This window comes from Pteronotus mesoamericanus, unplaced genomic scaffold (assembly GCF_021234165.1).
Source record: "Pteronotus mesoamericanus isolate MK-2021 breed Mesoamerican mustached bat unplaced genomic scaffold, CSHL_Meso_final contig_169, whole genome shotgun sequence".
Taxonomy (NCBI): domain Eukaryota; kingdom Metazoa; phylum Chordata; class Mammalia; order Chiroptera; family Mormoopidae; genus Pteronotus; species Pteronotus mesoamericanus.
In genome coordinates, this window is record NW_026555068.1 from 5,095,358 (window position 1) to 5,122,094 (window position 26,737).

The 26,737-nt window shown below is 40.9% G+C and overlaps 1 protein-coding gene across 1 annotated transcript; it reads right to left on the reverse strand.

Moving 5' to 3' along the window:
• Positions 1-7,279: 7,279 nt before the first annotated feature.
• On the reverse strand, positions 7,280-24,520 carry GINS4 (GINS complex subunit 4). Its single transcript, XM_054565977.1, has 8 exons — positions 24,378-24,520; positions 23,544-23,658; positions 18,007-18,093; positions 13,832-13,945; positions 11,034-11,131; positions 10,777-10,865; positions 7,530-7,620; positions 7,280-7,433 (listed from the first exon to the last, which is right to left on the reverse strand). Exons 2-8 carry the CDS (start codon positions 23,637-23,639, stop codon positions 7,337-7,339), a joined length of 672 nt encoding a protein of 223 aa, XP_054421952.1. The 5' UTR covers positions 23,640-23,658; positions 24,378-24,520; the 3' UTR covers positions 7,280-7,336.
• Between the last annotated feature and the right edge of the window lie 2,217 nt (positions 24,521-26,737).

The following is a 26,737-nucleotide window of genomic DNA, read 5'->3' on the forward strand; positions in this document are numbered from 1 at the left end:
TAATTGTGTGCTGAATTCATTTTGAATGGTTTTCCTCGTATTAACAAGTTCGGTAGCATTTATAAGCATTGTGGTCTGTAGAACATGATCTGTTTAAATCAGAAAATACTGCTATGTTAAGAAAAATGCCTCTTTCTCTAAAGTAATGTGAATAGTAGTAGTTACTTCTTCTAGGAGTCTTTAAGAGACTGAACCTTACTCTGTGAAGCTACCATTGCACAAAACATGTTTGGAACTTCTTTCCTTTTGTGGTATTTACTTGCAGAGTACTTCAAGGTAATCAAGAGGATGAACTCTGGAGCTCTGACCTCCCTGGAGTTTGAGTCCCATCTCCTTTCCCTAGTAAGCTACTTGGCCTTGAGGACCTTAGTCTGTTTATCCTCTATAAAATGACGATACCAATACTACCAACCTTATAAATGTATAAAGATTAAAATTTATTTGCAAACACATATGGTAGGAACTGTTGACTCTCATGCAGATATAAAATAAATGTGTGCCAAAAATTTTATTTAACTTACTATTTCATGAGAGACCCAGGACAATATTTTAAAAACGTTCAAATGAGGATTTGATTTTATTATACTCTACAGGACGAAATTCATTGGCATTCCTATGGACAGGAATTTACATAGCAACAGTGAGTAAATAATCTATTATCAGTTTTCCATAAATTAACTTCTACCTCTGTAGTTGTAAAATTGCCAATTCAAAGGCATGAGCGTGTACCCTACAAGGATCAAGCATCCCCTTGAGAGGATAATCCAATAATCTTTTTCACTCAATCCAGTTTTTAGTTTTTCAGTACATAGGGTCGTTGTGAAGACACACAAGTTTACTTAAAGTATAGAAGAACAGTCTGATTCATAGTAAATACCTGTAAACATTAGACATTATTATTATTGCCTTCAGAATTTACAGTACATTCCTTTGAATACCTGTAGTTGTTGTTTTTCAGCCATGGAGTGGCTATTTAATTTTTTGGAAACAGCTAAGTTATTTGAAATCAAGTCTATTAAATTAAGAGTACTGATTTTGCTTTTTAAGAAAAAAATTTTTTTAAAAGATAAGGATACTTTCAGAATTAGTTGATTAGATACACTTAAAAATCAATTTTAGAGGATTATGGGAAGATGGTTGAGTAGGAAGCAGCAAGAATCTGTCTCTTCACTTATACAAATGCACTGGCAGAATCTGACAGAACTATTTTGGAACTCTTGAGTCAGTTGAAGGCTTGCAACTTCCAGGGGAAGATCTGAATGGTAAACTGCAGCTAATTTTGGTCAATTTCAGCTCTTAACACAGTAGCAGCTACCCATCTTCCACCCGGAGCCATATGGCAAGTGTTCCTGGAGCAGCTTGCACACAGCTTGCGGGAGCCAGGGTGGGCAAAAAGAAACCTGCCCTCCACACATTGAGGTCCTGTGCTCTGATTGCTGCTTCTCATCACAGAGATGAAGACACAGAGGTGGGCAACTATTGTTGTTGTGCCTTTCCCCCTGGTTGAAGTGACTTCAAGGGATTTAAGGAGTTGGTGCCTGTTTCTCTCACCTTTATTTTTGGCCTTTTCCTCATTTAGGAGTCCGACTTGAAGACTAGGACATTAAAAAAACAACTCCATACAGAGAAAATTAGAATGCGATGTATGTGCTCTGGGAAAGGCTCAGAAAAGTCCTAAGAAGACTTTATGTCTAAGGTTGGCCTTGGTACTGAGCCTACAATTAAATAAACAAAAACAATAACAAAAACAGCGAACCCTGAAGAGGGGGGAGAATTTGATTTCCAGAGTTACTATATTATTAGATTCAAATGTCCAATGTTCAATGCAAAAATCACAAGGCATACAAACAGGAAAGTGCTACGCTTTCAAAAGAAAAAAAAAATCAACAGAAACTGTCTTTAGAAAAAGATATACAATATGTCCTAAATAGATATACGAGTCAAAGACTTTAAAACAACTATCTTAAAAATGGTCAAAGAAGTAAAGGAAGATGTGGAAAAAGTCAAGAAATGAAGGTGGACAAAATGGAAATATCAATAAAGACACATTAAACCTAAAGAAAAACCTCCAAAAATCCTGGAGCTGAAAATTTTAATAGCTGAAATGAAAAATTCACTAGAGGAATTCAAACGCCTATTTTAGCAGGCAGAAGCAAGATTCAGTGAATTTGAAGATGGAGCGATGGAAATTATCAAGGCTGAGTAACTGAAAGAAAAAAGACGAAAGAAAAGAGAACAGAACCTTAGGGACTTGTGGGACACAGCACCATCAAGAGGACGAAAATATGCATTGCGGGAGTCCCAGAAGAAGAGAGACAGAAAAGGGCAAAGAGAATATTTGGAGAAATAATGGTTGGAAACTTCCTTAATTTGATGAACGACAAAGCTCCAAGAAGCTCAACAAACTCCAAGCGAGGTGAATTCAGAGACCCATACTGAGACATATTATAATCACACTTTCAAAACACAAGGACAGAGAGTGTTGAAAGAAGGAAGACAGGAATCATTATACACCAGGGATTCTCAGTAAGATTATCAGCAGGTTTCTCATCAGAAACTTTGAAGGCCACCAGACAGCAGATTGATATATGCGAACTACTAAAAGAAAAAAACTCAACCAAGAATTCTATATCCAGGAAAACTATCCATCAAAAGTGAGGGAGAAATTAAGACTTCCAGACAAACAAAAGTTGAGGGAGTCCATGACCACTAGACCTGCCATGCAAGAAATGTTCAAAGGGGTACTGCAAGGTGAAAAGAAAGGACAGTGCACAGTAACTCTATACATGAACAATCTGAAAAGGAAATTACAAAGTTTCATTTATAATAGCAATAAAAAGAATACTTCAGAATTAATTCAACTAAGGAAGTGAAAGACTTGTACAATGAGAACTATGAAACACTGCTGAAAAACATTAAAGAGAAAACCAAAAAAATAATACACATCCCATGATCAGGGGCCAAAAGATGTAATGTTGTTAAAATGTCAGTACTACCCAAAACAGTCTATAGACTCAGAGCAATCTCTACTAAAATTCTAATGACTTTTTTTTTTCAGTAGTAGAAAAAAACCCTCATCCTATGGAATATCAAGGGGCCCTGAATAACCAAAACAATCTTGGACTGGAGGACTCACATTGCCTGACTTCAAAACCTAATACAAAAGTACAGTAATCAGAACAGTGATAAAGTGATAGACAGACATATAGACCAATGAAACAGAATAGAAAACTCAGAAATAAATCCTCACATTATTTTTGACAAAGATGGTCAAGACCATTCAATGGGTAAAAAAAACAGTCTTTTCAACAACTGGTGTAGGAAAACTGGGTAGTCACATGCAGGAGAATGAAGCTGTACCCTTACCTAACACCACCTACAAAAATTTACTCAACATAGATCAAAAACCTAAATTTAAGACATAAAATCATAACATTCTCAGAAGAAAACATACCACAAAAGCTACACATTAGACTTGGCAATGATTTCTTGATGATGACACCAAAGACAGAGGTGGCAAAAGAAAAAATTGACAAACCAAATGTTATGAAAATTTAAAATTTTATACATTGAAAAATACTGTTCACAGAGTAAAAAAGCAACCCACAGAATGGGAGAAAATATTTGAAAATCATTTACCTGACAGGGGATTAATGCCCAGAATATACAGAGAACTCCTAAAACTCAAGAACAAAAAACCCAATTAAAAAATGGGCAAAGGACTTGAATACACATTTCTCCAAAGAAGATATAAAAAGATCCAATACACACAAGAAGAGATGCTCAGAATCACTAATTACTAGGGAAATGCAAATCAAAACTACAATGAGTAACACCTCACACCCCAAAATAATAGAAAACAAGTGGAGGCAAAGATGTAGAGACCCGTGTGCACTGTTGGTGGAAATGTAAAATGGCATAGTTGCTGTGAAAACCAGAATGGTGGTTCCTTAAAAAATCAAAACCAGAATTACCAGAGGATCCAGTGATTCCACTTCCAGGTATAAACACATAAAAGCATTGAAAACAGTTTTGGAAAGATATTTGTATACCCACGTTTGTAGCACCATTATTCACAGTAGAAAAAAGGTGGAAGCAACCCACCTCCTTTGACAGATAACTGGATACACAAACTGTGGTATACCATACATGCCATGGAATATTATTCAGCCTTAAAAGGGAGGGAAATTCTGACAGATCGTACAACATGGACGGACCTTGAGGACATTATGCTATAGGAAATAAACCAGTCACAAAAAGAGAAATACTACATGATTCCATTTGTATGAGGTATTTGGAGTAGTCAGCATGATTAAAAACAGAAAGTAGAATGGTGGTTTCCAGGGGCTGTGGGGAGGGGACCATGGGGAGTTATTGTTTAATGGGTATAGAGTTTCAGACTCACAAGATGAAAAGAGTTATAAAGATGTATGGGGGTGATGGGTGCACATGGTGAAAGTATTTACTAACATTGAACTCTACATTTAAAAATGGTTAAGATGGTTAAGATGGGCCCTGGCTGGAGTGGTTCAGTGGAGTGAGTGCTGGCCTGTGAACCAAAAGGTAGCCAGTTCGATTCCTGGTCAGGGAACATGCCTGGGTTGTAGGTGGGTCCCCAGTTGGGGGCGTGTGAGAGTCAACCAATCTATATTCCTCTCGCATGTCGATGTTTCTCTCCCCCTTTCTCCTTCTCCTCTAACATAAATTTAAAAAATCTTAAAAAAATTAAAAAAATGGTTAAGATAGCAATTGTTATGTTACAGGTATTTTATAATACACACACACAAAGGAAAAAGAAATCAATTTGAAGAATTCCAAATGTTTGGGATGTTTAGACTCCCATGATAAATTATTAAAAAAAAAAATTACATGAAAGATTAAAAAATAATGTGCTCGCTTAACAATTCACTCTGAAAATTTTATGGTTAACTTCATATACATCATGGAAGGGAGTTAGATTCACATAAAGATGGCACTAAAGCCTTGTTGCCTGCTGGGACCTAGGCAGAGTAAACACAGCTGGGGTCTTGTTGCAAGGTCTCAGCTGATCCATGATCCCTGTGGCTGAAAAAACCCAGATAGGGACCTGCAAGCACTTCTCAGGAACAACAACCTTGCTGGTGACAAGCTTATGATAATAAAGTATGATGCAATTATTTGAAGGAAATGTTCTGCCCTGTTTCCAGTGACAAGTTTTCAACAATAAAGCAAAACACTGCAAACTGAAAAAGTTAAAGTCAAGTCAACGTCACACTAAAACACATCATTTCCCTTTCTACCTGGTTTTGAAATTCAACTTCCCCTTTATTTTAAAACCAGTTTTCCTCTGATGAGGTGACTAGGAAATGGAGCAATTTATTCTGTGGCTTTAGTGGAAAGCTTAAACAACTCTGTGCATCCTGGCTTGCACAAGACAGGAACTGGAGATATAAAAATGTGGAGTCTTGCGACCGGAAGTGTGGTCCCCGGGCCAGCAGCCACCGCACAGCCTACCTAGGATCTCCTCAGAACCTGGGCCTCACCCCAGAACTCCTGATTCAGAATCTGCATCCGAACAAGATCTGCAGGCAACTGGTGTGCATATTTAGGCTTAGAAAGCACTAACAGCAAAATAGCCCACGATCCTCTCCTTGCTGCTTAGCACAATGGAGGCAAAGGTGAGTGTGTGTGCATACTCATGACTAGGAGGAAGGAGACTTAGGTTCTAGTCTCAGACCTATCACTGAACATACGCTTTGTTTCCCACCTATTACACACGACCAGCCCTGCCTACATCTCAGGACTGCTCTAAGGATGAAATGGGATCTCTGTTAACAAACCCGTAAGAGTTCCTGGCCCAGCCTGCCTCTCAGGCCTTATCCTGCACCATTTTCCATGTCGCACACTGCATTCTAGCCGCACTGACTGAAGATGGAGCTCATGTCTACTTCCAGGCCTTTGTACAAACCGCCTTCTCTGCCTGGAGTGGCCTCCCCTTTGACCTCTGTGTGTGTGGCACCTTCTTCATTGTTCAGATCTCAGCCTGTTACAGTGAGATTCACCGAATTCAGTGAGAACCTCTCAGACCACTCAATCTAGTCAAACTCTCTAGTGAGTCACTCTGCTATAATCCTCTGCGAGGCATTTACCACCAAGCGAGCAGGGACAGTTCCTGTCTAACTCTGGACTAGTGTCTCCGTGCCTTGAACTGTCCCTGTCACACTAAACACTCAATACATATTTGTTAAATGAATGGCTAGAGAAGGTAAAAACACTGGAGAAAATAAGCTACCACATGAAATATAAAATGCTTTTATTCATAAAACCTTCTTTGCTTTCACTTAGAGACTTCTCTTGAAAAATCATAGCAATGTTACATTGATCACTCACACAGCCTACCTCACGTACATAAACATCTCCCGCCTTTTCAGTAAGAAAAGACTGGAACGCAGGCTGCATTTTTACATGTTTCAAGGAAAGACGATTCATCCACTGTTCACATTCCTCCTTTGGGTGTCATGTGGTGGTCTCCACTCACATCAGTTTAATTTCATCCGTTCCCCTTGAGAAAGTAAATAGCTTAAAAAAGAAAAGCTGCTACTGAGGTCACAGCACAGGACAGTAATGTCATTCTGCTAACAGAGCTGTGGCCAAGGATGGCCAGATGGCCTGTAGGCGGCTTGGCAAAGCTGCCGGAGACCCAGAAAGGCCGCATGCAGGTGAGCAGCAGGGAGAACATACTGCATGAGACCACAAGCCGAGAACTGTCTTGAGGCTCCTTCTGCCACAAAACTGAAACTTAATAATGATTTATTGGTTTAGTTTTGCTTCTCAGTTAAGCATGACGGAAATTGGTTTTCAGTCCCAACATTAGAGGTTCCAAAAGGTGTATACAATTTAGAGACAGATAGATCAGAGAAGACCACAGCTGTTTTCTTAAATCTATTTACACTCTATCAATAAGGTTAAATGAACTCTCCTGCCATTACCAGGTCAGTGCTAACTAGATTCCCCTAGTTACAGGCAGTGATGCCTTTTTATGAATTACCTTTGCCTCCCTTTTCTTAGTCCAAAAAAAATACCATAATTGGAAAAGGTACACGAAGTGAAAGTCGCAAACTTGCCCATGGTGTGGACTGAACAGAGTGATGGCCCCACCTGCTGATTCTAGCTAAAACAGCAGAAAGTCAGGATGCGTGGCAAGTTAGGAATCGCGCCTTGAGTGCCTTCTCAATGCCCAAGTGACCCACAGCACTGCTGAGAAAAGTCTGTTGTCCTTAGGCACAAAGTGGTAGGTGGGGTTTCTAAATATTTTCTCTGAGGTTCCATGTCTTCATTGTTTATTTATTTTTTGGTTTTAAATTAGCTGTACAGCTCCAGAAGCAACTAGAGGTGCAATGGTTTTATATCGGATCAAGTGCTGTGAGCCTTCTTCCAAGTCAATCACATAGTCCCTGAGAAAAGGATGAAAAAAAAAATATTTGTGCAGAGCTTAGCTGGTGCTCTACCAGGAGAAGTATTTCCCACTGTCAAAATCACACATCACTCACCTCTGCTCATCTGTTTCTGGTTCTACGAGTATGTTTTCTTGTCGTTCTTTTACTCTCAGAAACACATATGAATCTAGATCCGGTTTGGGAACTGCCAGAAAAGCAATAATGTAATCAGAAAATGCTTAGCTAACAAAATCAATAGGGAAAAAGTTGTTGGAATTAATTTTATCAAGCACTAAGGAACCCGTGATGCAAAAGCATTTTGGGGGTAGGATGGTTTGAGGAGAGATCTGGCTCCTTCTAGAAACAGCTGCATACTGCCCACCCACGGTTCCACAGAGCAACCAGTCATTGAACAAATGGTATTTCAGATGTGCGGGGAATTCGGCTACACCTTGTGGAGGATACAAGCAAGCAGAACACAAGGTCTGTGGACAAGGCAGTAATAGCAGCATTTGATGAAGCCTCACATGAGGGGCCCACTCCCTCAGTGATGTGGGGGGAAACAAGACGATGTGCGCTTTGAAGAGTAGGATTTAAAAAGGAAGCATGAGCCTGGTAGGTAATGGCAAGGGCCACGGCAGAAATATGCATGACCTTTAGGGAGGACAGAACGTATAAATCTGGTTAGAAAATATTTCTATGTAAAGGAGTGGGAAGAGACAGTACAGTGAGTCCTCACTTAATGTTGTCAATAGGTTCTGTGACTAAGTGAAATAATGTGTAACAAGACCAATTTTACCATAGGCTAATTAATATAAACAAGAATTAAGTTCCCACAGCATTTCATCAATGTTACAATGAAAGGACATTGAGAGAAATGTTATTCGAGTACCTGCTATATTGAAAAGACTGAATTGTATGGCGACAGTCTTGAATGTTAGACTAAGGGGCCCCTCACTGGTTGATTACAGGTTAAGAAGTTGCTGTCATCCCTCCTCTTCAACCACCAGCTAATATTTCAACCTAAGTAAGCGCCCAGGCTGGGCTGCTCCTTGAGAGGTCTGTTTCCTAGTGCTCCATTTGTACCTGGAGGCTGCACCAACTGCAGGGTCCAGAACCTTCTGGATAAACTGTTTGAGGAGCCCAGTTCAGATTTCATGTAGCCCTTGATTCCCCTTGTTCATAGAAGGGGGTTCAGGAAAACTGGCTCCAAAGGTCTAAGGGGGGTCCCCCTGGCCGCGGCAGGGTTCTGGCTTGCCAAGGAGACTCTGACTTCACGGTCAGTCAACCCCACTGGGAAGCTGTTTCCAGGAAACACAGCTTAGATTTCAACATGCTTTCCTCCACCCTGCAGTCGGGGTCTCCAGTGCTCCAGAGGCCCAAGGGGATCTCACAGCATCTAGGCTAACCAAGCGCGACTCCAGTTTCACAAGGGCAAGCTGTTCCCTCCTCCCTAATCCACTCCAGCTTCCAATTCCAAGAGACTGGCTCTAGTCCTTGTAAGGAATCCAGGACAGCACCATGTCTTTCAGGAAGTAACCACCAGCATCAGGTAGAAGCTCTGGGACAACGGCTTAGATCCAGTCCCAGGGATTCCGATGCATACCCATCAGTAGTCCTGTGGCTGGCTGCTTTAATCAACTGCTTAGAATAGCGATGGTTAATGATTATGTATATGGTCCTTGCTCCATCCCTATTCTTCTTCTTTTTTTAAAAGATTTTCTTTATTTATTTTTAGACAGAGGGGAAGGGAGGGAGAGAAATATCACTGTGTGGTTGCCTCTCATGCACCCCCTACTGGAGACTTGTCCCAAAAGCCAGGCATGCGTCCTGACTGGGAATCGAACCAGTGACCCTTTGGTTCGCAGGCTGGTGCTCAATACACTGAACTATGCCGGCGAGGACATTCCTATTCTTCTAAGGTGCAGACAAAAGTGGCTGAACCGCACATGAACTGGGCCTTCTGTTTCCCTCAGGCAGGCTCAGCAAAATGACCAATCTGGTATGGGTTTAGTTTGTTCCTGGAATTACAGGCAGCACTGCGCCCCCCACCAAATACATGGTGAAGTCCTAATCTCCCAGTACTTCAGAATGGGAACGTATTTGGTATAGCGCTTTTAAAGAGGTAATTAAATTCAAATGAGGCCAGTAGGGTGAGAACTAATCTAATCTGACTGATGTCATTATAAGATGAGGAAGACGCTGGGGTATATGTGCACCGAGGGGCAGCCACGTGAAGAGGCAGAAAGAGAGCAGCCACTGGCAAGCCGAGGACAGAGGGCTCGGAGGAAACCAGCCCTGCCAGTGCCTTGATCATGGACTTCTGGCCTCCGGATCTGTGAGAAAATGAACGCCTGCCCTTTGATCCGTCCAGTGCGCGCTGCTTTGTTACTGTAGCCTGGGCTGATGAAGACGTCTGCTGGGCCACGTCTCCGCCCGTCCTGTCCTAGCTCTCCGCCTGCCGCAGGGGTCACTGTGGCCCCAGCACAGGTCGGGTGGCAGATGAACTCCCAGGGCTCAGCTGGGCTTGAACCTGTGGCTTCGGCACACTAAGCTTAGTTCGTGGACAATGCGGATTCCAGCCCCCAGAGCACTGTTGGATTTGGTCTGGCAGTTTTGCCTGACAAAGGCCCTGCTCAAGTATGGCAAGCTGTGGAAGACGGAGAGATATGGACTTTAACCTAAATGCTAGGGGTCCTCAATGAGTTGATCCAAGGTTAGGAGCCACTGCCGTGAGTCCCTCCCGAGCCCAGCAGCATTTTAAGGGGAACTCTGTGAAGAGGGTGAGCGGTGGCGGCATTGGCCGTGCTCAACCTCCCCCAGCTGCCTCTTCGCCCCCACACTCAGGCCTGCTCTCCCATTCCATAGTGAGAAACTCCTCATCGAGAAAAGGTGAGGAGCCTTTACGATGGGTAATGAGGAATCACTGAAGGTTTCCTCAGCCTCCTTTAAATCCTCCTTGGTAGCTAGACAGTCCTGCACAGTCTAGAGTCTGTGGGCAAAAGACTACAAGCTCTTTGAGAGCACAGACCCTTATACCGTCAGTGCTCAGAAGAGCCTAGAACAGTGCTGATGTCCACTAGAAGGAACACGTGACTGAATGCATGAATGAGTCTACATTTATAATGTCAGTCACAAGAATTTCAACCTAACCCGAAGAACACATGGCTACCCTATACCTGCCCTAAATGATTTTTTGTTTTTAACTCAACCCTTCTTCTCTTTTCTTTCCTGTTTATCTATATACTTATTTTTCCATGTTTGAGAGAAAAGTAGTAAAGGTAAAGATCTTATTCTAAAGCATGTGAAGATACTTGGAATGTGATACTCGGGGTGACTGAAAAGAGAATATTCTTCTTACCTGACCTCAAGAGGTCCACTTTCTGTAAATTAGGAGGCATGTGCTTTAAAGCAACATTCCTTAGATAGGTCTCTGTGTTAACCATGTACCTGAAATACATAAATTAAAATCACTGTGATGACCTGACTGGTAGGAGCCACCAGAACGATCAGACAGACAACAGCAGCTCTGAGAATGGCTTCATGGATACAACCACCAAAACTCACGCTCACCAGGCAGAGAGAGAAAGGCAGGTCCTACACTCACTGCTTACTCACTCTTTGGCGAAAGCGAGCTCTGCTGGAGAAAGGATAGAAGGCTCCTCTTCATGGCGTGTTTTCTCCTTTTCAAGGACATGAGGGAAAAACTTCTCTATCTGTGAGGATACATAAAAATCATCATGAAAACATCTGTCAAGAGTTAAGTGTCAAACATACTAGTTTTCTGAAATAGATGGAGGTTAATACAGCAATTGACTTCAACAATGGCAGATCTTCATGGTCAAGGCTGTTTTTACTAATGACACCTATATTCTGGACTTTAAGAAAACAGGTTTCAAACAATTCAGAGGAAAGATAAGAGCTCTAAGAAGAATGACACGCTTCTGTAAAAGATGACCTAAAGCTCTGGCCAGTGTGATTAGCTGGTTGGAGTGTCGTCCCTTAAACCAAAAGGTGGTGGGTTTGATTCCAAGTCAGGGCACATGCCTAGATTGCAGGTTAGGTCCTCAGTCAGGGTGTGTGGGAGAGGCAACCAATTGGTGTTTCTCACATCGATGTTTCTCTCTCACAACAATGTTTCTCTCCCTCCTTTTTTCCCTCCCTTTCCCTCTCTCTAAAATCAATGAGCATGTCCTTGGGTGAGGATAAGAAAAAAAAGATAATCTGAATACAACTAATAATGATATTTAAGAGGAAGAGAAGGGGATATTACTTAACATATTTATGTAATTGCACAGGGTGTTCTGTGAAATGAAACATACACAAAAGCTGGAAAGATGCATAGAGAATATAGACGCAGATAGAACAGATAGAACAGTGACACTTTTAAGATTATAAACAGCAAGGATAAAGCCCACAATGAGGTAAGGCTTATAAAAAATGCTAAGAACAGGAAAAAAAAGCCAAAAGCTACAAAAAGACAAAAAAGGTGTGTAGTCAGGAACCTGGAAGTGATCAGTCTGTTGTTTGAAAGCAGTGAGGGTCTGGTTACCTCTGTCAAGGAAATACTCCTTGAAATCAAGGAAGTGACAATGGTAAGTAAGGAACAAGTGAAGGCCAAGATAAAGGAGCAGTTATTTTAAGGAGTTTAAGACTTTTGGCTTGGATCAATTATGCTCCAGGACAAATTAAATTAACATTTATATGGGGTTTCAATACACAAAGCACTTTCTCTTATTACATGTAAATTGCTACTACTAGTTTATCACTTATTAAAAATATATGTAGTTTCCTAATCTCAGAAGAATTAGTTCAAAAGAGGTGTGAAAGATTAGAGATAGGCAAACTTCCCAATTTTCAAAAATACAGAAGGTAGAGGATCTTCAAATACAGATTAATGTCCTTAACACTGATATGTGGCATTATATTAGAATGGATAATTTAAAAGACAGTTTGTGAATTCAAAGAAAAGTAAGTACTAAACATGAAGAGGATTTATCCAAAAAAGTAAGTGGCCTGGTATTTGAGGATGGAGTGAAGAAGCATACTGTGTGTGTCTCAATATTTTCAAAACATGGTAACGTCTTTATGACACCTTTGGGGACAAACTGTAAACGTGGGGCAGGGGCAGGGTAACAGTATAGAGTGGGAGACTCATAAACAGTTAAACAAAGACTATTGATTCAACGGAGAGAAGTCAATCAGCAGGGAAGTCTTTGGCGGAATACTCTATCATTGTCCTAGTCCCATTAAAGAATCAGGTAAGACCCTTGATGACACATTTATCAAACTTGCTGATGACAGAAAGTATTAAGAGGTAACTAATATGTTAGGCAACAAGATCAGGATCCAGAAACCAAGGAAATGGCCAAATTTAATAAAATAAAGCTAAAGAGGGATAAGCATCAAGACCTATACTTGAGTCAAAAATCCAGCCATACAAATATATGAAAGCGACAGGATGGGGTCATGATAACAGTTTCAGGTATGGCTAAAGCCGACAATGAGTACAGAACGAGCTGAGTGTCATGTGCCTGTCAAATATGCTAATGTAATACTAGGTGGCATTACTACCATTTTAATACCCAGAATAAGGGAAGTGATTGTCCTGCTTTAACAAACATAACCAAACTACAACTAGAACAGTGTATTCAGTTGAGGGGGTATAATCAAAGGAGGCTATCAACAAACTAGAACTTTGCAAGAAAGACACCAGGAGAGTAAATGGAAGTAAGTAGCTGAAATGTTTAGCTGAGAGGATTTCAGTAAGACTTGTGAACTGTCTTCAGGTATCTAAAGCATTCTCACATAGGAGAATGTATTTGTTTTATAATAACTATAATAACTAAGGGGACAAGCAGAGCCAATAAGAAACTTCAAGGACGTAAGAACATTCCAGGGTTAAAATAGGTATCATACAAAATAAGAATGTTTTGCAATTTCATTTTTATAAGTTAGAGCTATAGTTTAAAGTCAAGTCAGTGCTGCCACGCTGTAACACCAGGGGGCACCATTCATAACAAATAAATCGGTTAAAACTGTGTCTGTCCCCAAGAAGTGTACAATATATGTTCCATCTATGCTTCTCCAGAACAATCTCTTGCCCTCCTTACTCTTCAGCTACCCTGATATTGGGCCTCAGAAGCATCTTCAGGGCCTGGACCATCTCAGGTCCCAGCCTAACCTCTTCCCAAGATGCTCAGTCTACATTACACGCTGCCATTGCCTTAATGCCTACAGGTACCTTTATTTCTATCTCTAGTAAAAGCCACAAAAATTTAATTGGTTTAACCACCAGCTGTTGTGTGTGTGTATATATAGATGTGTGATTGAGGAATATCCTACAGTTAACATTACATAGATTAAAAAGGAAACAATTTTTATCTCTGCAGATATATCCTTCACTTTTGTCAAACCTTCATGAGCCGACACCGCAAGTAGCTGCTAAGGACATAGCGGATCCTCTCCATCTCCATTCGATGGATACCGACCTTCAGATCCCCCTTCTTTGCTCTCCTGAGATTTTCTTCCTAGTCAAAGGGATAATAAAGTTTACCAAAAAAATATGATATTCAAGACAGAACCTTCTTTGTTTAATCTACACACCGCCCACAAGGACCGTCATCACTGGCAATGCTGAGGACTCACACACTTCATTTAGTCAAAGGAGAACAAAATACTCGTAAGAGTTCTCACTTTCTTTTAATTTCTTAATCACGCAAATAATATATGGCTACAGTCTCATCACATAAAGCTTAAATAATACTCATTTACAGGCATACCTTGGACGTACTATGGGTTTTGTTCCAGAGCACCGCAATAAAACAAGTCATAATCTTTTTGCTGGTAGAGGGTCTTGCCTTCAATTTGTAAAGAAACCAACAACTGTGAAATGCAACAAAGTGCAATAAAACGAGGTGTGACTCTACTTCTGGAAAATAACCATTTATTATTTTATTTTAAAATCATGTTTATTCTATTACAGTTGTCTCAGTCTATTCCCCTTTGCCCTCCTCCACCCATCCCACCCTACCTTCCTCTCCCACAGTCAATTCCCACTCTGCTGTCCATGTCCATGGGCCATTCACACATGTTCTTTGTTTAGTCCCTTCTCCTTTCCGCCATTGTCCTCCTTTCCCATCCCCTCTGGTCACTTTCAGTCTGCTCCATGTTTCCGTGCTGTGGTTTATTTTGTTCATTAGTTAATTTTGTTGAATAGATTCCAAGTATAGGTGAGATCATAAGGTATTTGTCTTTCACCAACTGGCTTATTTCACTTAGCATAATATTCTTCAGTTCCATCCATGTTGTCACAAAAGATAGGAGCTCCTTCTTTCTTCCTTTTTTTAAAAATGCAGATTGTTTTTATGTATTTATTTAAATGTCAAAATCCATTATAAAATATTTAAAAATTTAAGTCCATTATAAAGTCTCAGCAATTAAAACAACATGACACCAGCACAGAAATAATCAAGTAGATCAATAAAATGAGCATTCTAAAAAAAATATATGTCTAACAATGTAATATATGATTAAATTAATATTTCAAATTGATGAGTAAAATAAGGCTTATTCAACAAATAAGGTACATGGGCCACTATTACTTGAAATAAAACAAATATAGAGCCCTATTTCACACATTCTACAAAAAATATTCAGGTGAGTTAAAAATCAATATGTAAAATCTAAAGAGTTTTAGGAGAAAATACAAAATATTTTTCTTACCCTGAAGTAAAATACTCAAACCCAGAAGCTACAAAGTAAAATATTGACAATATGACTATATTAAACATTTAAGACTATATAGTAATATACACATAAAAAAAGTTAAAGTACAAGTAATAGAATAGGAAAGTATCTGCAACACATCTAAAAAAGGGTTAATAGTTTTTTTTAAGGGAAAAAATTCTATAAACATTTAATTGAAAAATGGATAAAGAATACCAAAAAGTAATTTAAAGCTTTTTAAAAATAATAGAAATAGGCAAGAACATAGGAAAACAGGTTTATTTTCAACAAATAATAAAGGAACAATTAAAATAACACACCATTGTCACAACCAGATTAATAAGTATTAAAAAAATATTGGTAATACCAAGTATTGGTGACTGTGACAGGAACTGGGTATTCATAGACTCTTTTTCTTCATCTTCTTAAAGCAGTCCCTTTAGCACATTTTGCAATGCTGGTTTGGTGGAGGTGTATTCTTTTAGCCTTCTTTTGTCTGGGAAACTCCTTATTTCACCTTCCATTTTAATTGAGAGCCTTGTTGGGTAGAGCAGTCTTGGTTACAGGTGTTTGCTTTTCATTACTTGGAATATTTCTTGCCAATCCCTTCTGGCTTGCAGTGTTTCTGTTGAGAAGTCAGCTGCTAGTCATACTGGGGTTCCCTTCTATGTTACTACCTCTTTCTCCCTTGCTTCCTTTAGGATTCTGTTTGTCTTTGATATTTGCCATTTCAGTGATGATGTGTCTTGGGGAGGGCCTCATTGGGTTCCTCTTGAATGGGACTCTCTGTGCTTCCTGGAGCTGTGTGACTTTTTCTCTCCTCCAATTAGGAAAGTTTTCCATCATTACTTTTTCAAACAGGTTCTCTATCTCTTCCTCCTCCTCTTCTGCTTCTGGTATCTCTATTATATGGATATTGTTACATTTCAGGTTGTCCTGCATTTCCCTAAATGCCTCTTCATTCTTTTTTAGTCTCTTTTCATTTTCTTGCTCTTTCTGGGAGCTTTTTTCTACCTTATCCTCCAGCTCACTGATTCGATCCTCTCCTTCATCTAGCCTGCTCCTGATTCCTTCTACAATGTTCTTCAATTCAGAAACTGTATTCATTTCCTCTTGTCTCTTATTGATAGTTTCTATGTCCTTTTTCATGCAGGTAAGAGTTTGCAGTAAGTTCCTCGTAGTTTCCCTGTAGTTTTTGGTAATTCTCTCTGAGCTCACTGAGGTTATTGAGTTTCCTTAGTACTGCTGTTTTAAACTCAATACCTGATATTTTACTTGCCTCTCTTTCAGTTAGTTCTCTTTCTGGGGATTCCTCCTCTCCCTTCCACTGGTGGGGGTTTCTTTGTCTTCCAATTATTTGTGAGATTCTTCTTTTTTGCTTCTGCTTCTTAAATTGATATGTCTTGATTTCCTGACTTTGTGGTGTGAACTTCTATGGTAGGAGACTGCTGTTTTTTCTTTCTGGATCTGCCTCTGATAATGTCAGATGTTGACTCTGTCTGACCTTAGGCAGTCTGTTTGAGACTTCCAGGAATATACTGTCTGTGGCTGTCTCCTTTAGCTGTTAATTAGTCACTCCACAATCTGCAGGCTGGCTTAGACACCACCGGCAGGGAAGAGTTTCTCCTGGGGGCAAGGTTATTGGGTCCTCTCATGCTGCTGCCACTCAAGGGAGTGGTTTGCCTGAGCCAGATGGCTGCTGCTGTATTGGGGAGGAGTCAGCACTAGGATCCCACCAGCTACTCTCTCAGTTTCTCCCCAAAGCCTCCATCTCCAGTCTCTCCTTAAGTGTCTCTAGACCACTCTGCACCTCTTTAGCCCGGAATCTGCTATTTGTGGCTGCCAACCTGTACTCAGCAGTCAGGCTTTAACACTACTGGGCCAGGACTGAGTCCCTCCCAGTGGGGTGGGGCTACTGGGTCCTCTCACATTGTTGCTGCTCATGGGAGTGGTATGCCTGAGCCAGATGGCTGCTGCCGTATGGGGGATAAGTGAGCACTGGGATCCCACCATCTATTCTCTCAGTTCTCTCCCCAAAACCTCCTTTCCCACTCTCTCCTCAGGCGTCTCTACCCCGCTCTGCCCCCACCTTTGCTGGAGACCAGGGTAAGTGGCAGTTAGGTTGAGCTAAAGCTGATTCTTCTCTCTGTCCGAGGCTCCTCTCTTGCTATTGTTCAGTTGTTTGTTCCAGGTGATTTCTTCACAATTTAGTTATAATTCCAGATTGGTCCTGGGAGGAGGTTAGTGTGACTTCCACACACTCCTCCACCATCCTGATTCTCCCCCAGCTGAAAATGACCATTTAAATAGAATCTGAATATTATTGGTCAGAAGGGCCTACAAAAACTCTACCCCAGTTGTAAAGGAGATAATAGAGCAGACAGAGGAAATGTCTAAAGGGTCTAAAAAGCAGTGTTAAAACACGAGATGAAAAACTGTAAAGTATCAATGTTTTAAAGCTACTCTGAGGTTGATAATGACTTAGGCCAAGTTCATCTAACACACGGGCACCAAACTGGGGCCAGGCAGGTAAGATACATTAGAAAGGTGAGCAGTTAGGAACCATGAGGAACAGGAGAGCACACGGAAAGGGGGAGGCCCTAACCTTGCTTTGGTCAGCTGTAGTCATGTAAAAATGTGGGGCTGGTAATGACAGGTGTTTAGACCTTTCATGGGAAGTACATGTGGTATCCAGATATTCACAGGTACTCTCATGCTCAGTATATGTAGATAACGAATTCAATATTTAAAAAACAAACTAGGCTGAGCCAAACAAAAGAGATTTGCCAACAGATCTCTCACTGTACTGACAAACCCTCTGAATGTTCTCTTCCTTGGTAACCCTGGGATAAGCAGCTCTTACCATGTGATCTAGCTGTTCCATGACACATTCTACAATTTCAGGCTTGCTTTCCAGCAGGTCAGGGGCAAACTTTTCATTCATCCAAGCCTAAAAAACAATGCAAAAAAAAAAAAGAGTCACACACACACACACACAGTACTCACACAGTAGCAAAACAACCCTGTAAGTCAGTCTATACCTCATACCTCATGAAAATCACAGCTATCTCATGCAAAGAAAATTGTTTGCCAACTAGTTGGAAATACTGGAAATGTGTTGAAGGCAAGCTGTTTAATAATGGCTTTTCCATTTCTTTTAGTAGGAAATTGTGTTTACAACCTTAAATTTAACCAACATTACAAAAAAAAAAAAATCACTGTTCACTTCAAAAATGTTGTCAATATACCTGTTGCTGACAGTAACACTACCTGGTGTTCAAAAAGTACCTTTCACCAAGTAGCATCAACACATTTCCTTCATCTGCTATTATTTCCCACCAGGGGGCACTGGCACCTTTCTATTTGGGGAGATGAAGTGACACAACATTAATCCTTCTCCATTCCTGAAGCTCAGAGCACTTTACAAATACTTTTTCATTCATCATTATAATATCTGAGAAGAAATGAATATAGTTATCTTCATCTTATTGGTGAGAAAATACAAATGAAGGTACTTACTAACCTCCCAAGAGTATAAAGAAGTGGATGTTCATCTATTAAACAGTTTTGGAACAAGTTTTAAATCCTTAATTTATGACTCAAACCCAGATGCTGTGTACATTTCAGAAGTTACCAAGGCTTAGAAAACTGTAATAGCCACAGGTGATTGAGGAAAAGTATACTCATTTTTCAATTACTGGAAATTTAGTTTTAACATAGCTCAGAATTACATGCTATTTAGGCTCAATTTATTCCTTCTGACATCCCTTAGTCTCTGCTTCTCCAAATATCACCATCACAACATATTATTAAATACTAGGTATTGCTACTATTTGTATTTTCAAGAAGCATAATAAATGAGAAAAGAGCAAACTGTCACAGAGAACTTATGAAGCAGGAGTTTCTCTTTTTAACTTATTTTGTTAAATATTAATAGGCACAAAAATAATTATAACATACAAATAAACATGAAGAATAGTGATACAAATATCTGTGTACATATAACTTCATTAACAAATATTATTTTAAAAGTTTCTGTGTATCCCTCCCTCCCTCCTCAGAGATAATCATTAGCCTGAATTTAGTGTTTAATATTCTGTACAGTTTCACTACACTTGTTTTCATCTCTATATAGTACTTTCCAACCTTTACATGACAGGGCATTTAAAGAAAATGATAGCACTTGTACGGTACACTGGGGGTAATATGGAATAGATTGCAGGGGGTAGATTTCTCACAGTGCATTATGAAATTTAGTAAAATGAGAAAACATATTAGTATAAAGCTTTAAAATAAAATCTCAAAATTTTTGGTGGGAAACTTAGGTTTAAATTGATGGGTTTTTATTTTTATTTTTTAAATAATCAGGTTCTTTGTTTAAAGTGGCTACATCTTGTTTCTGATCAAAAATTTTAATGTTACAGACTAAGTTGTGTCTTCCTCCACCTCGCATTCATTATTTCGAAGTCCTAATTCCCAGTGCCTTAGAATATGACTGTATTTGGAGACTGGGTCTTAAAAGAGGTGATTAAGTTAAAATGAGGTTTTTTAGATGGACCCAGACCGAATATGGCTGGTGTCCTTTTAAGAGGGGTAAATTTGAACATGGACGCACAGAGGAAAGACTATGTAAAGCCACAGGGAGAGGATGGCCATCTACAAGCCCAGGAGATAGGCTGAGAAGAAACCAACTGTGCTAGCACCTTGACTTTAGACTTCTAGCCTTCAGAGATGAGAAAATAAATTTCTGTTCTTTAAGCCATCCAGTCTGTGTACTTGGATATGCCATCTTAGCAAACTAATACAATCATTAAAATCAGAAACTATACACTGTAGGTAATAACTTTTAAGTCATTTTTTACAGACATTCAAGAATATCCCATGTATAGTCCTGGAGCTGTGTCTATCAGTGGTCCTTGTCAGGTTGTTCCTTAGGCCATGCTATGCAGCCTGAGTCTGTGTCCAGCTGCAGTAGCTCTCTAGGTGGTGGACCAACACCTTGGCTGCACTGAGGGGCATCGCAAGAGAGCATCAGGCACGAGCTGTAACTCATGCTCACGCACTGCCAAGCTGAGGCTGTGCTGTCAGACACAGCTATCCTCAGGCTGCCTTCCAAGGAGGCCCTCGGACGACACCCACAAGAGGCAACTAGCCTGGGGGCTGGGGCTGCCCCAGAGGTGAAGGGTCAGCATCACTGAGGCATCTGCAGCACACCAGTGGGTGCCACATCATCCAAGCTGGCAAGCTCCTCCTTCAACAATAGTTTTCCAAGAGTTTGAATTGTATATAGTTCCTTCAGCAACATATCTTTTGTTGTTACATTATGCCCCTGAGTTATGCATGCTGCTGCAGGAGCTTTTATTCACTTTATTGTTGTTTTTTCTCATTGTGCATATATGACATAATTTTTTTATCCATTCTTATGTTGAGGGATGTCTGGGTGTATACGGTTTTTAAACTGCAAGTAATGCTATGAACATTTTGTGCATGTCTCCTAAAGTACATATGAAAGTTTCTCTAGGGTATATATATATACTGAGTACAATGACTGGGTAACAAAATACGTGCACCTTCAACTTAAGATTGGATTATTTTCCAAAATGATTGGATCAATTTACATGCTCCCTGTAGTACGTAAGTATGCAAACTGCTCTAGATCCTTCCCAATAGTTTACATTGTTCACTTTTTTCATTTCTGCCAATCTGATGGGTATGAAGTGATACTTCATCGGGGTTTAAATGTTCATTTTTCTGTTTACTAAAAAGGTTGAACACCTTTCTATGTGATTGTTGGACATCCTGGTTTCCGCTTCTGGGAGATGCCTGTTAAGACTTTATTTTTCTACCGGTCAGTTTGTAAAGTTTATGTATTGCGGACACTAATGTTTTGTCAGTTACATATGTTGCAAATATTTTCTCCCAGTTTTGTGGCATGTCTTTTTACTTTCACCAAGGAGTAAAAACAGAGTTCTTAATTTTAATCAAGTTGACTATATCAGCTTTTTCCTTTATACTTTATACCTTTTGATTTTTTGGTTAATGAATCCTCTCCTAATAAAGCAGTGGCTCTTAAACTGGGTCCACAAACTAGGTGGGCAGATTTCAGGATGTCTATGAACCTTCTGGAGTTATATGCAAAATTCTGCATGGATATATGCATGTATTTTTTTGGGAAGAAGGGTCGAAGTTTTCACCAGATTTTCAAAAAGGTCTGTGATATAAAAACAAATTAAGAATTACTGCTATTACCCTAGCTGGGTAGCTTAGCTGATTACAGCATCATCCTGATATACAAAGGTTGTGGGTTTGATCCACAGTGAGAGCACATACAAGAATCAACGAACGAATGCATAGATAAGTGGAATAACAAATTGATGCCTCTGCCTCTTTTCCTTCCTATCTCTCTCTAAAATCAATAAAAAATAAAAAGGAAAGAATCATTACTATAAAGTTAGGATTAACATATAAGATGTAATTTTAAAATTATGTTCCTTTGGTTTGTCTCTCATGATGGCATGTATGGTAGGAAGGACTGAAGAACACTAAAGTAACAAACATAAATGAGCTCTTGAAAGGGACAGTTAAAGAAAGGCAGTAGACAAAAATAATGTAGCAGATGTGGTGGATTAAGAGCATGCATTTTGAAGTCAAAGAGATCTGGCTCATATCCTGGCTCTGCTGCCACTGTGTGACCTTGGGCAAGTTAATTTATATCTCTAAGCTTCAGTTTCCTCCTCTGTACAATGGAGATAACAATTACAAGGCAGATAATAATGCCTGCCTCACTGGGTTGTTTTAAGTTATTACTATTCATGCCCTGGCTGGTGTGGCTCAGTGGCCTGAACACTGACCTGCAAACCAAAGGGTCACCGGTTCGATTCCCAGTCAGGGCACATGCCTGAGTTCCGTGGCAGGTCCCTGGTGAGGGGCACGTGAGAGGCAACCACACATTGATGTTTCTCTCCCTCTTTTTCTCCCTCCTTTCCCTTCTGTCTAAAAATAAAATCTTAAAAAAAAAACCCCAAAACTAAATCTAAAGAATTATTGCTACTCACAACTAACATCCAGTGAGTGCTTATCATGTGTCAGATAATATGCTAAGCACTTTATACATGTATTATTTCATTTAATCCTCACAACTCCGTGAGGTAGCTACTATTTTTAACTCCATTATAAAGCTAAGGAAATGCTTGAGACCAGCTACAGAACTTGTCTAAGGGTCACATAACAGACTAGCAGAATGGAGGGATTTAAATACAGATAGTCTAACTACCATAGCCTCACAAGATAGTAATAGTAAATAACAGCTACTGACACACAGGAAGTACTCAAACCATAGCTATTATGACTGAAAGGAAAGAGAGCTTAGAAATGATTTTAGATAAGCACTGGAAATATAGAGAACAGTTGAAAAAAGAAAAGCATGAGGAGGACCCAAAAAAACCCTGGAATTTATTTAAAAAAATCATATATTTATTCTTACATGTGTAAACTTCAGTAACCTTCAAAGTACTCTCCATTTGATGTAATACGCTTATTGAGATGCCTTTCGGTGCTTCTGCTGTTTTTTTGTTTCCCCTCTTCCATATTGGCAAAACGTTTGCCTTTAAGGACTTTTTACATCCGAGAAAACAGTCACTCAGGAGGAGATCGAGTGAACAGGGAAGGTGGGGGTCGTGTTGTTTTTGGTCAAAAACTGCTGCCCACTGTGTTATGGGCAGGTGCACTCATAAATTACCCATCATGAAATGAGCAAATGCACGGGGTCTTTAAGAAAAAGAATTTCACTGAAGCTGAACGCCGCCTCTCACAACATCACCAGCAGGTGCACTGATACAGATGGGTGCCTAGAACACTCATCTAGCAGGGGAAGCCTGTACTATACAGAGCCTGCTCTCCAGAAGATAATTAATTCCATTTATTTTATTCATTTATTTTTTGATGCCCCCTCATCTATGGGAGGAAAAAGAAATTAAAACCAGCTTTCTCCTAAAAAAGGTGTTTCAGCACTTTCTTGCTAACTCGGGCATTCTACAGGGAGCTAGCAAATATTTCAAGGGACTAAGGCATGTAACTTACAAGTCACCATAACACTTCTGTAGCCTGTGCAAATACCAAGTAGCAAATCCTTGCTCGGTGAACTGCTCTGGTAAATGTACCCAAAGCTGTCCCTTACTGGCCTCACCTGAGGACTTAGTGCTTGACATGATGAGGTCATAAAAGAGAGGCTGCCCTGCCCCCCCGTACATTTTAATTTCTGTGTAAAATGATAAGATCTCTCTTCTCTTGAAATAAGCCTTGAATTCCATTTCTTCATTTCCTGATTCCTGACATTTGCACAGTTGAACTAACAAAAGAGGGCTAAGATTGGAGCAAGGGGATTCTATTTGGGAAGCTTACCTGCTCCAGCCTTTCAATGAGCTCTGCAGGAGTTAGGACCACCTCCTCACTACCCCCATCAGAGTCCTGTCCGGTGAGATCCAGTTCCTCTGACATCTTCTGGGAAACCTGGAACCTAAGAAAAGAAGAACCAATACCCTTCTACGTGTTTTCCATTTATTAGCAAGAATAGGCAACTACGTATCTACAACTGGGGTTTTATAGGTTCATTGGCAGTAGCTAGAGAATTCATAAGTTGGACTTTCAATTTTTTTGCCTGTACCTTCACACTTTAGGTCAGGTATCAGTTTCCCAAAGAGGTCACCCCTTGTATCTGGAATTGAGCACCTATCACACCATGCAATAATTATTTGTGTTCCCGGAAGAGGTTCTCTCCTCAGTGGCTGTGTTCATTTCCGTTCGAATATGAACCACGCACCTTCTCTGTGCCTGCCACTTCTAAGTACTGGGAAGATAATGACCTGTGTAGTCCCAGCGCTTAGCACAGTTCTTAATTCATAGCAGGTACTTAAAGTTGGGAGAACTAATCGATGCCTAATTTCCTACGGTCGCAAGGCCCAGCAACATAAAACCACTGATCCTGAAGGCTTAAGGTGGGTGGTGGGGACGAGGGGAAGTCCCCAGAGCCTCAGGGAAACTGAGAGGATATTCCTCTAGCCCCTCTCCTCTTTCGGTGCCACAAGCATAGGGTGACCCCCTTCCAACACACACACACACACACACACACACACACACACACACACACACACACAAGCAAGCATAGGGTGACCCCCTTCCACAGCACAGACACACACAGACACACACACACCACCCCCACCCCGTTCGGATGCTCACCTGGGAACCTAGAAGGCACAGAGACCCTCCCAGGTAGAAGGAGGCTAGGAGGGGAAGATCGTGGGGAAGGAGCCCGGGCTCTTCCAAGGAGCACTTGGAAGCAGAATAATTTCTGGACCTTTACAGACCTACCGGAACCAACACTTCTCAGCTCCCGCGCTCCTCTTACAAACGTTCCTACCCGCCACAACGTCACCACGCACCGGCGGCGCTGACCAATCACGCCAGGTGGCCCGATGGCCCCGCCTCAGGGGGGTGGAGACTTGAGTCTCGCCCCTCTACCCCCTAGCTCCGAGGACGTAGCTGGAAGCCTGTCCGGGTTAGGCCCGCCCACCTCGGCCATCAGTACTTGTGTGAGGTCCTGGCCGACACCACCCAAAGACGGTCGGGAGGGGGCGCCTCGCCACCGCGGTTGAGGAGACGCTACGTTATCTGCCTTCCGGCCACTGGGGCGCAATCACCCGAGGATGTCCTGGCCCGCAGGGGCGCTCACGGAGACACGGGCTCTGTTAAAACCAGACCTCTTAATATCTTCGGTCTTATCCACCTACCGCTTTTGGTTCTTCTAGGTCCTCCCTCTTTGCCGGGACTTCAGCTATGGCCGCTATTTCCTGGTCTAAAAACCTTTAAGTTAGTGATTCTTTAATTGCAGTACTAGACCACCGGCAACGGCATCACCTGGGAACCCGTGAGAAATGCAGATTCTCAGGCCCCACCTAGACCTGCTGAGTCAGAAACTCTGGGGGTGGTTCAACAGACTCTCCAGGTGAGTCTGATGCAGGGGAGTTGGAGAACCACAGCTTTAGGCTGCTTGACTCTCCAGGTTGTTTTGACACTTAACTGCTTATGCCTTCGACCTTTAATGTAGGGCAAAAGTATATCCTGTGTGTGTATGTATAGATATATATCTACATATAGTTATATATTTGTATATCTATCTATTTTTCTTTGCATGTGTCAGTTTTTATTTTCTCTGAATTGCGGATGCTTTTTTCTCTGCTGTTTTCTGTGCCGTGTCACTTCTGGCTTCCCTAGATATGTGTCTTCTCCATCAGTCTGGAGACTCTTCTTTGTGATGTTCCTTATGCCATATTGGTTGAGAGGAAAAAAGTTTGGCTAATTGACAGGTTGGTAGTACCTGCCTCATTACAATCATGTTATAAAAATAATTAGAATATACTGAGAGGGAGAGTGGGCATATTTACAAAGGGCTATGGAAGTTGAGGGACATCAAAGAGGGCTTCCAAAAGGAAAGGACATTTGGGCTGCATCTTACAGAATGAGTTTTGTTCATGACAAATAGATGGCCTTTTCAAGGTCTATTTCAACTATGTGCTTCAGTGGTTTGGTAATCCCGTGGTTTTTCATTGTGGCAGATTTTATTTCCAAAGATAGCTGCTCTGATATAGACCTCATCCTACCTACCCTTCTTATAACAGGATGCTGACACTCCTCCACCAAGAGGAGGTGGGGGTGGGACCGTCTATGTTCTTGCCTCTTAAATCTGAGAAGACCTTTTGTAACTACCTTGACCAAGAAAATGTGGCTAAAGTGATGATGCTGTATGATTTCTTGAGTTACGCCATAAAAGGTGGTGCTGTGCCAGCCTTGCTCTTTCTTGGGCCATGTCCATTGGGAGCAATGAGCTGACATGTAAGAAGTCTGGTTACCCTGCAGCTGCCGTGCTGAAGGGTCCACATGGAAAGATCACACAGAGATAGGGAGCGGTGTCTGAGGAACCCCAGCAGCCCTAGCGGCTCTGTCCCCCAGGGGTCTGACTTGAGTGGGCTTTCAGATGATTCTGGCTCAGGCGTTGAGTAATCCCCAGCTTACATGGAGGATGTAGAGCTGTCCGTGCAGAACTCTACCCAGATTGCAGATTTGTGAGCAAAATATTGTTTTAAGCCTCTAACTTTAAGGGTGGTTTGCTATGCAGCATTAGGTGACTAGAATATTAGATCACTGGACTATGTTTGAGCACAGTCCCATTCTTCTATAATTCTCATTACTACCTAGGTTTTCAATGGTCTTTATTAATATTCCTTAAGTGGTATAGATTTGCGTCCAAGCACCAATAACTTTTCCGCACAATTACCAATTACTTAGTTTGCTTATTCAGATACTTCCCTTCTCTGGTGCCAACTGCCTTCTCTGATCTCCCACTGCAACTCTCTTGGGAAGGTGAAGTCCACCTTCTGCTTCCTTACTTAATAGAGATGTGACCTTAAACAAGTCACTTCTCTGGGCTTCAGTTGCACTACCTGATAATTGAGAACAACATGTGTCTTCCTGAAGATAAAGGGATAGATCAAAAGTTGGGGGAGGGGCTTTCACGTCTAAGGTCTTTGATTTCAACTAAT

Bases quoted from the DNA above. Each gene is read 5' to 3' on its own strand.
- GINS4 (XM_054565977.1), bottom strand. From the start codon at position 23,639: ATGTCAGAGGAACTGGATCTCACCGGACAGGACTCTGATGGGGGTAGT. The intron at 18,094-23,543 runs GTAAGCTTCCCA...ATTGTTTTTTAG, and splicing joins TCATTGAAAGGCTGGAGCAG to GCTTGGATGAATGAAAAGTT. The intron at 13,946-18,006 runs GTAAGAGCTGCT...CCCTTTGACTAG, and splicing joins TGGAACAGCTAGATCACATG to GAAGAAAATCTCAGGAGAGC.